The sequence below is a fragment of the Eucyclogobius newberryi genome, unplaced genomic scaffold (assembly GCF_026437365.1).
Source record: "Eucyclogobius newberryi isolate DKJ021-1_F unplaced genomic scaffold, fEucNew1.0.hap1 SCAF_12, whole genome shotgun sequence".
In the NCBI taxonomy this organism is placed as follows: Eukaryota; Metazoa; Chordata; class Actinopteri; order Gobiiformes; family Gobiidae; genus Eucyclogobius; species Eucyclogobius newberryi.
Genome location: NW_027315746.1, coordinates 14,788,300 through 14,798,597, shown reverse-complemented (window position 1 = coordinate 14,798,597; position 10,298 = coordinate 14,788,300). Strand labels below are relative to the sequence as shown.

General features: G+C 38.9%; 2 protein-coding genes across 2 annotated transcripts; one reads left to right on the top strand and one right to left on the bottom strand.

The window, feature by feature from the left end:
• Nucleotides 1-2,857: 2,857 nt before the first annotated feature.
• Nucleotides 2,858-6,845, top strand: ankrd45 (ankyrin repeat domain 45). Its single transcript, XM_072440461.1, has 4 exons — nucleotides 2,858-3,077; nucleotides 6,007-6,174; nucleotides 6,267-6,352; nucleotides 6,702-6,845. Exons 1-4 carry the CDS (start codon nucleotides 2,858-2,860, stop codon nucleotides 6,843-6,845), a joined length of 618 nt encoding a protein of 205 aa, XP_072296562.1.
• A 534-nt stretch (nucleotides 6,846-7,379) lies between these two features.
• On the bottom strand, nucleotides 7,380-9,940 carry LOC140356152 (inositol monophosphatase 3-like). The gene is made up of 4 exons (XM_072440927.1): nucleotides 9,822-9,940; nucleotides 9,482-9,643; nucleotides 9,269-9,397; nucleotides 7,380-8,789 (listed from the first exon to the last, which is right to left on the bottom strand). The coding sequence occupies exons 1-4, from the start codon at nucleotides 9,889-9,891 to the stop codon at nucleotides 8,635-8,637; spliced, it is 516 nt and encodes a 171-aa protein (XP_072297028.1). The 5' UTR covers nucleotides 9,892-9,940; the 3' UTR covers nucleotides 7,380-8,634.
• Nucleotides 9,941-10,298: the final 358 nt, after the last annotated feature.

Below are 10,298 nucleotides of genomic sequence, written 5' to 3'. Positions count from 1 at the left end.
CAGATTGGACGTGTTACTGCTCCATGGTTACTGCCCTCTGCTGGTCATTGAAGACATGTTTTATTCCCATATCGATACAGGTTTCTCAACCTATGGGTCGCGAAATGATTTCAGGAGGTCCCTATATGATGAAGGGGAAAAATGTTGAATTGATGCATTTATTTATTATGCATCTTTATGCATGATAAATATTATATATTATATTTTCATATTAAATATATCATGCAGAATTTAACATCTTTGAGTTACGTGCATTCAGGGCAGGCAGTGCTGCACCCGTCAATCTTGGGAGGAAAAAAACATTCTTATAAAATATAATAAGTGTTAATATTTGTCATCTAATATGTATTTTAATCCCCTTTTTCTTTAATCCAATATGGAACAATAATATTCATTTTATCAGACTGTTCGCATGTCCTGTAGCTCCTGTTCAGGTACAGGGAGGCGCGGGGGAGGCGCAGGGGAGGCGGGGCGATGAGGCAGCACCTCGCTCTGCCTCTCGGAGCACAGTATAACGCCTCACAAACTGTGCTGGTGCGATGCAAATAATGTGTCCTACTGTCCCTCTGTATATACAAAATAAAACACTTCCATATTCTGGATAATGTATGAAATGTATCTCTGAAACGTGTTTTAGGCTCGCAGATTCATTATAAAACTACAGTAAAAGTTCACTCGGTGAGGCAAACAATTCATCTGACTCATGGCAGAGGCTGCTCCTGAGCTCGTGGACTGTTTAATCGTCTCGTTATTTAACTCTTTATTTCTTATTTACAATCCGGCTTGTCAAAATGTAAAGGTAAGACCAGAAACTTTTAATTATTTTGGTTTGACATGGGCTCAATTGGAATACATTTTGACCTGATGTAAAATATGTGTCACATGTTTGTGTAAAGAATGCTGATATGAGATGTATTAGCATAACTCATTGTCTGTTGTCCATTAAATTATGTTTAAGTTGCTCTTTTGGGTCATTCGCATTTGCTCACTAGCCCTGAACCTCACCGCACGTCACAATATAATATTTTAATATAATATCAGATACAATAGTCCTAAAAAGGCTTGACACCCTTCAAATGCAGGGGTAAATATAAACTGTTGATGGCAGATCATCGTAATTTCTCTAGGTCTATATGTTCAATATAAAATCAAACATTATCAGGCATTAGACTGAATTATCACTTTGGGAAAGTCTAGTTTGGGGGTCGCAAATGCCAATGGTTATTATTTTGGTGGACGCAACTGGAAAAGGTTGAGAACCTCTGGGCTACTCTAATATACCCATGAATCTATTATATCATTGTTATAGCACACAAAGAGATAACTTTCTCTGTTTAAAAAAGTCTGAGCCACTTTACTTCTGGACAACTTTCATAAGCCTACACAAGTGCTACTAAACGCATCTTACATTTATTATCAATTAGAATTACAGTCTCCCTCCACAATCCAATTGCTTGTAATAACTATAAAGCTAAATATCATCTGACAGCTCAGTGGGGAACAATCTCGTCATGAATGTTTTTTTTATTTTTATTAGTTAATTTTATTACCATAAATAGTTCATATTATGTTGGATATAGTGCAATGATTGTAATATAATTATCATATTTGGGCCTCACGTCTGCTTTCAATATATATTTTATATATATATATAGTTTTATGTTGAAACTGTATTCAGTTAAAACGAAATATAGAAAAGATATTGACTCATTTAGGCTGTATGTAACCATAGACCGATATATAGACTGATATTTCTGTATGTAGCATGCTTTAAGATGAAATTGCTATTCCCCTTTAAATGTTTTGTTTTTGTTTTAATTGATTTGATTAGATTAGTTTATTTGAAAGGGGCAGTGCAATTACATAAAACACAAAAACACAAAAAGACAGATTTTATGTGTATGTATTTATTTTTATGTCTTCTTCTTTGGTGTTTTATGGCGGTTGGTATCCAAGTGTTACATTACCGCCACCTACTGTAGACTTAAGACTTTACTCTTCAGAGTTCATTATTTGGACTTCATTCTTCGGACTTAATTCTTTAGACTTCACTCTTTAGACTTCATTCTTCAGACTTAATTCTTTAGACTTGACTCTATAGACTTCATTCTTTAGACTTCACTCTATAGACTTCATTCTTTAGACTTCACTCTATAGACTTCGCTATAGACTTCATTCTTTAGACTTCATTCTTTAGACTTCACTCTATAGACTTCATTCTTTAGACTTCATTCTTTAGACTTCACTCTATAGACTTCATTCTTTAGACTTCACTCTATAGACTTCATTCTATAGACTTCACTCTATAGACTTCATTCTTTAGACTTCACTCTATAGACTTCATTCTATAGACTTCACTCTATAGACTTCATTCTATAGACTTCACTCTATAGACTTCATTCTTTAGACTTCACTCTATAGACTTCATTCTATAGACTTCACTCTATAGACTTCATTCTATAGACTTCACTCTATAGACTTCATTCTTTAGACTTCACTCTATAGACTTCATTCTTTAGACTTCACTCTATAGACTTCACTATAGACTTCATTCTTTAGACTTCATTCTTTAGACTTCATTCTTTAGACTTCATTCTTTAGATTTCACTCTATAGACTTCACTCTTTAGACTTCATTCCCCAGAACCCACTCCCCAGATTTCATGACTTCTCTCCCCGAACCCCCTGAGGCCGCAGGCCCCTGACTCTAGGCCCTCGCTTTGTTTCTCTCTCTTCCTTCATCTCTGTGTTTTATGAGGTCAAACTTGCAGGAAAATTCGAACTCACGCGTTCCGCACAACTCAAGACGTAACCATAGCAACAACAAACAGCGTCCTTGCTGAACAGGAAACGTGGAAATGACTCCGCAACAAGAAGCGATATTTTCCTGTGTGTTACGCGGAGAGGCAGAAGCCTTAGAGCAGCTTCTACAGGACGTGGATGACCTGGAGGAGCGCTTGTCTGGAGCGGACGAGGTGGGCCGCAGCGCGCTCCTCGTGGGCGGACTTTTAGGACGCACCGCCATCGTCAGTGAACTGGTGAAGCACGGGGCTCCAGTGAACCAGCAGACAAGCACAGGTCACACACTTTTCTTTTCTCATGAGACTTATTAGCGTGTATAATGCATGATGTTCCTATAATTAGGGAACGATGCTTTAATTGTGGGTGAATTTCTAGCAATTCAAAATAATAGGGGCTGAGTTGTGGATATGAGATTATAAATAGTAGGGGCTGAGTTGTGGATATGAGATTATAAATAATAGGGGCTGAGTTGTGGATATGAGATTATAAATAGTAGGGGCTGAGTTGTGGATATGAGATTATACATAATAGGGGCTAAGTTGTGGATATCAAATCAAATCAAATCAATTTATTTTTGTAAGGCCCAAAATCACAACAACAGTTGCCTCTGATGGCCACAGGGAGAAATGAATCAACAATGTCTGTGGTGGCGAGGGACGATGTCCCAGGGTCCTCTGTCCTTAGAGTCTCCTTCTCGGCCAGGAAAAACTACAAAAAAAAACCTGTTTGGGTAAAAAGCGTTGAAACCTGGAGGAGTTCCAGTGAAGGAGAGATCCGACTCTCACAGACGGACAGACGGACACGAGGGAGACTGGAGCTGGAGCTACTCTTCAGGCAGATGAGGGACCAACTGAGGCGAACTGGACCCACTCTTCAGGCAGATGAGGGACCGTCTGAGTCGAGCTGGACCCACTCTTCAGGCAGATGAGGGACCGTCGGAGGCGAGCTGGACCCACTCTTCAGGCAGATGAGGGACCGTCGGAGGCGAGCTGGACCCACTCTTCAGGCAGATGAGGGACCGTCCACACAGGGCAGGGACCACTTCACCAGGAGAGGGACATCTGGGTCCACAGGTCCTCAGGAGTGAGAGAAAGAAAAAGAAGGCGGTGAACAGTTTGCAAGTGGAATTAAAAAATAAATATTGTTTGATAGCATAAGTAGTCAGAAGAAGAGGATAGTGCTCAAGCTGTCATACTTCCCCCAGCATAGTTACTCCTAGGGCAGCGTAGCTAAAGTTGTGGGTTTATCTTTCTGTTCCTAACTAGTCTGACCATAAGCGATTTCGAAGAGGAACGTTTTAAGCCTGGACTTAAATGAAGAGACTGTGTCAGCATATTTAACATGGGTCGGGAGCTGATTCCATAACACAGGAGCTTGGTAGCTAAACGCTCTACCTCCTACAGTACTTTTAGAGACTCTTGGGACCACCAGAAGGCCAGCATTCTGAGAGTGAAGAGCTCTGTTTGGATGATATGGTTCTATAGCATCTTTGAGGTAGGATGGGGCCATGTCATTTATGGCTTTGTAGGTCAAGAGTAGAATTTTAAATTTGATTCTAAACTCGACGGGGAGCCAGTGAAGAGACTTCAGCACTGGCGTAATGTGCTCTCTTCTTTTTGTTCCTGTTAGTAATCTTGCTGCTGCATTTTGAACCAGTTGAAAGCTTTTTATGGAGCTTTTAGGACACGCTGCAAGCAGGGAGTTATGATATATAGGGATATGAGATTATAAATAATAGGGGCTGAGTTGTGGATATGAGATTATAAATAGTAGGGGCTGAGTTGTGGATATGAGATTATAAATAGTAGGGGCTGAGTTGTGGATATGAGATTATACATAATAGGGGCTGAGTTGTGGATATGAGATTATAAATAGTAGGGGCTGAGTTGTGGATATGAGATTATACATAATAGGGGCTGAGTTGTGGATATGAGATTATACATAATAGGGGCCGAGTTGTGGATATGAGATTATACATAATAGGGGCTGAGTTGTGGATATGGGATTATAAATAGTAGGGGCTGAGTTGTGGATATGAGATTATGAATAATAGGGGCTGAGTTGTGGATATGAGATTATATATAATAGGGGCTGAGTTGTGGATATGAGATTATGAATAATAGGGGCTGAGTTGTGGGTATGAGATTATACATAATATGGGCTGAGTTGTGGATATGAGATTATAAATAATAGGGGCTGAGTTGTGGGTATGAGATTATACATAATATGGGCTGAGTTGTGGATATGAGATTATAAATAATAGGGGCTGAGTTGTGGATATGAGATTATAAATAGTAGGGGCTGAGTTGTGGATATGAGATTATAAATAGTAGGGGCTGAGTTGTGGATATGAGATTATACATAATAGGGGCTGAGTTGTGGATATGAGATTATAAATAGTAGGGGCTGAGTTGTGGATATGAGATTATACATAATAGGGGCTGAGTTGTGGATATGAGATTATACATAATAGGGGCTGAGTTGTGGATATGGGATTATAAATAGTAGGGGCTGAGTTGTGGATATGAGATTATGAATAATAGGGGCTGAGTTGTGGATATGAGATTATATATAATAGGGGCTGAGTTGTGGATATGAGATTATGAATAATAGGGGCTGAGTTGTGGGTATGAGATTATACATAATATGGGCTGAGTTGTGGATATGAGATTATAAATAATAGGGGCTGACTTGTGGATATGAGATTATGTTCGTAACGTGACAAATGATCTTATGGACGTTAACAGTGAAAAAGGGTAATTCTCAGCCTGAAGGCTCAAGCGTCACATACACAGGCCCATCGTGGCTCTACACTACACGTTCTGGTTCAAATTATACATTTAATCTGTAGCCTCTTCTTTAGCCAAATAGTAAATACAGTTGCCGTTTATTTTTTGTGTGTGTTTTCTCAACATCAAAATTAAATTGCCTCCAAAAGCCTGACACGAGACCAATACATGCTAATACTAACTTCTGTGTGTAATGTTTCTGATATGCTTTTTTCCCTGTGAAGGCGACTTTAGCATTTCACATTAAAAACGAAAAATCCAAGAAACAGAATTTTCAAAAAGTGTCCCACTTTACCCATTCTCACCCAAAAGATACTGTCATTTCTAGTTTTACCACACAGTTTGCTTTGATAATGATAATAATAATGAGCGACTTCTACTTATACCTTTAAATATATTTTTGCTTCTGTTTCTAGGGTATACAGCCCTCCACCTCGCATCCTGCTGGGGTCATGTGGACACAGTGCAGACTCTGCTGAAGTTGAGAGCCGACTATAAAATTCAGAACTTCAGAGGAGAGCGGCCTATTGATCTGGCAAAGAAATATTCAAGGCAAGATTGTGTGAACTGCCTCTTGCTGGAAGGTATGCGTGCGCTTTACCCTTCTGTTACATACTCGGAGTAAAAGAAGCTTTTTTTCTATGATGTATGTGTGTGTCTGTGTGTGTCTGTGCAGAGGCAGAACAGGGCTTTGCTTCATATCTGGCTCATATCAAAGGCGTCATTTCTGAATCTGAAAGCTGCCTCACGAAGGAAGAACGGGTATACATGTATTTTGCATTTACACAAAAAGCTTTATGAAAACACACTTTCCATAATCAATTCAGTCAAGAGAAACATATGATCTAGAACATTTTAACAATGTTGTGATTATTCAAAGGTGCACTACTTAAAAATGCACCAATTAAAGCTGTAAAACATGACTGACTTGTATGTGGCCGATCTTCACTAAATTTGTATTACTTACTGTTGTTTTTACATCATTTTTATGTTTTTAAACCAAATGTAGGAACTGCAGATCACGATATTGCATCTAACTGATTTGGTTAATTGACATAATCTAATTGCAAATATTGATTGATGATTGTTGTTTTTCTTCTTGCATGTCCAGAACCTTTGGGCGCGTTTATTGGCTGCAAACATGGAGTGGCTCCGGAGTGTCACAGACCGTCAGGTGTTGGACTACACAAACCAGAGGAGAGATTTGGATGAATCTCTTGAACACATCCTCAACAAGCTGGCAAACGCACGTTAAGAACAATACCATGCCCAGATTCACCGCGGAGGGTAAAGGAAATTCTGTTACCCATGTATATAGTTTCAGCACCTGAGAAAGGGCTGTCCAGGCTTTAAAGCAAACGCAACTGTTTTTTTTATTTTATTATAATGGCAAATGTCACAAAAAATAATGTTATTCTGTCAATGTGTATTACTGTTCGACCAAAATAATTAAATAAACCTCTTTTATTTATGTTCATATATTGCTTATTGAACGTCATCATCACTTTTTATGGTTCTAAGGTAACATTTATCTTATAAGATCTTATGGCTCAAAAGCTTAATTATTTGACCGGACAGCTATTGTGTGAAACGGGGAGAGAGGGAAGAGACACTGAGGCACACACACACAACACTGAAGTGGTAACAAAAACTGCACCATATTCAAATGTTGTAGGGGAAAGTCCACAATATTGAGTTACAGTAAATTCCCTGGCAGTCACTCATATTTACTTTTAGGGAGGCTAATCTGTCAGCTCAGGCTCAATGAACTTAAACAATTGCCCATATCTGCATGCACAAGGACCGTTTATTAAAAGCTCACAGCAGAGGCAGGTTGAGAGACAGCAGTTGTACAAGGATCAGGCAGTAATTCAAACCAGCCTGTAGACAATCCCTACTGAAAACATCTCTGCTCAGATCAATTTACTGCAGCAAACAAAAAATCCATTCTTGTTGCCCACGGCGATATATACTGCCTCACCGCGGGTAGCAAATCCTTGCATATGATCAGTGGCCATTCAGTCTCAACACACATCGGCGATGATCACAAATTAATTTTGCCCAAGATCCATTGTGTGTCTCGTGAAGATTGAATGACCATGTTCTAACCAGCAACTGTTTGTCGTTTTTGTATTTTTGCCATCTTGTCTTCAGAACAAGGTTAGATGTTGTATGCTTAATTATTGCATCTACCGACCAAAACAAAAAAGCCCTAATGTCCTCATTTCCAGCACATTCTTCTCTTAACATTTCAGGTATTTTTCCCCAAAAAATGAATTCAATTTGCTGGTGTCTTTTTTCACAGCAGAAAAAAAGCTTATTTTATAGCGTCTTTGCGAGTTATTATCATTGAGAACAGCTATTTTTATTACAGTAATAATAAAACAAATCCTTGATTTTGAAACAAATCCTCAGGTCCTTTAGCAAAATGTTTACTTCAAATTGTGTTACTGCTTGGCATAAAACATCTTGACACTTTAATAAGCCCCATTTGCTTGAGATAGTTGGCAAAAATAACTTTAAAGTAAATAGAAATGCTAAAGATGGATTTCTTTTCATATTAAGGGCAGTATTTGCATCACATTTACCATTATCGATTAGAAAATACATGTAAACATTTGTTTTTCATTCACAATGATGTGAATACGTACATTTTGCCACTTACTGTGCTTAGGAACCACCAAACAGTTTTTGTACAGCTGCTTCTCTATCAAATCAGCTGACGGGTTTTAGTGCAACAGAGAACTACAGTGTAATGAATGAATGCTGGAAGTGCATCTGCATCATTTTAAACAGTTCTTAGAATGTTCTGTAACTAAATATTGTGAAAACATCTCCAGAAGGTTGATCGTTCATAATAATGTCTCTCCTCTTTTGATGAAGTGGTGATGGAAGATCAGCGGCTCACAAATGTCTTCATCATCGTTTTGGAACGAGGGAAAACTGTACCATTGAACCAGTCGGTCTTTGACTTCAAGGTTGAGAATTCAGACCCACAAAGTGTTTTTAACCATTTTTGTTCCATTGTCATGATCTTTAGGAGCTCAGTGCGTGTGTCGGTGCTTCTCTGGGTCCCAGGCCGGTAGTTTCTCCAGCACAGCCTTGTGGTCCAGTCCCACAGTGGCCACCAGTCCTCCACTGTTCAGAGGCGTGTCTCTGTAGTCGATCTCTTCCCCTTTGAGAGTGGTCATGTGACCTCCTGCAACAACAGTGCAAGTGTGAGCTTTTATTTTCTATATTTTTACAATATACTCTCACCAACAATTATAAACAATGGATTCGCCCAGGATGTAATCTTTTCATGCAGATACAAAAGTTACAGACACTGATAAGTAGTATTTTTGCTGCCAGAATACAACAGCAGGCCAGTTTGACAATATATTTTACAGATATATATGTACTTTTGAAGGTTTATTTTAACACCTAGATTAAAGGATGGCATTGCACAAACTGTGATTACTCTGCTCCCTTCTGAGTTTGTAGTAAAACAGGATAGTGGGTGGTATACTTTTTTATAGACAGGGCTGTGAAAAGCATAGATCGTATTTAAGGTTGTAGTAATTTCATATTATCCCTAAATATCGGCTCAAAAAAAAATCTGCTGGGCCATGGACATCACTGATGTTGACAGCGGCCAGTAAAAAAACAATAATAGGAGGTAAAATATTGAATCGTTACCCAGTGCCCTGAGCAGTGCATCTCCAGCACAAATGTCCCACTTTTTTATGGCTGTGATGTGAACATAAATGTCAGCTTGGTCCATAGACTCTCCAGCGGGCAGGTCCAACAGAGAGAGCACCTTATATCCTGAGAAATACATGACAAAAAACATGTTAACACTTCCAAACACACAAAAATGAATTAAATTAAAATGAGTGTTTGTGTCATTACCTGCTCCACCAGCTTGTATGGCTGTGGTGCTGTTCCCAAATGCTTCTTGGACATAGTTCTTTGCCTCTCCAGGGTGGGACCTTGAAATAATGACTTTTGGAGGTGTGACACTGTAGGACGATCGAGCCTGGACATTTGAGTCATGTCCCACCAAAGCCCAGGCTGTGAAAGAAACAGACATGTTTAAACCTAATAAAAACATGTTTCTATTGGCACCCTCTCAAAGATTTAGTTACATCATGTTTTATTAATAGGATTCTACAACACAGTCAGTTTGTTTGTTTTTCTGGATTCACACAGGCAAAAGGAAGAAAAGGCCCATTTTTTATATTTTATTCACCTGTAAAGTCATTAAAAGGCTGGTGTATGACCCCGATCACTGGTTTCCCGTCAACAGCGACACACACCATTGTAGTCACATACTTCAGGAGATTCTCTGGAGACAAGAAAAACTGGTTTAAAACATGTCATTTGGTTTTAACATCATCATTTTTGACATCCCACTCAATTTCAGAACTGTATTTGGGCCTCAAAACTTCTGCTATGGAGTCAATAAGTGGATACCTTTCAGGCTTTTAGATAGAGACCCGTCTTCCCGTATTTTGGACGGGGTATTTTAAAATGTGGAAGGGCATTTTCGAGTGCAGGGACGGCCAATTTATTACTAAATCTTAGGGAAAAAAGGGAATATTATCATTAAATCTGGCCGGGAAACATTTGACAATAGTCCGCCATTACAGTTTACTGTTTACAAGTGAAAATTGTGTGGACAATAAAGGAATATCTTATCTTAATTAACTGTAATGAGATCGTTAGC

What these genes read in the sequence shown, in the direction of transcription:
- ankrd45 (XM_072440461.1), top strand. Translation starts at nt 2,858, where the DNA reads ATGACTCCGCAACAAGAAGCGATATTTTCCTGTGTGTTACGCGGAGAG. An exon ending in GAACTGCCTCTTGCTGGAAG is followed by an intron (nt 6,175 to 6,266) that starts GTATGCGTGCGC and finishes GTGTCTGTGCAG; the next exon opens with AGGCAGAACAGGGCTTTGCT. An exon ending in GCCTCACGAAGGAAGAACGG is followed by an intron (nt 6,353 to 6,701) that starts GTATACATGTAT and finishes TTGCATGTCCAG; the next exon opens with AACCTTTGGGCGCGTTTATT.
- LOC140356152 (XM_072440927.1), bottom strand. Translation starts at nt 9,891, where the DNA reads ATGGTGTGTGTCGCTGTTGACGGGAAACCAGTGATCGGGGTCATACAC. An exon ending in GCCTTTTAATGACTTTACAG is followed by an intron (nt 9,644 to 9,821) that starts GTGAATAAAATA and finishes TTTCTTTCACAG; the next exon opens with CCTGGGCTTTGGTGGGACAT. An exon ending in CATACAAGCTGGTGGAGCAG is followed by an intron (nt 9,398 to 9,481) that starts GTAATGACACAA and finishes TGTATTTCTCAG; the next exon opens with GATATAAGGTGCTCTCTCTG.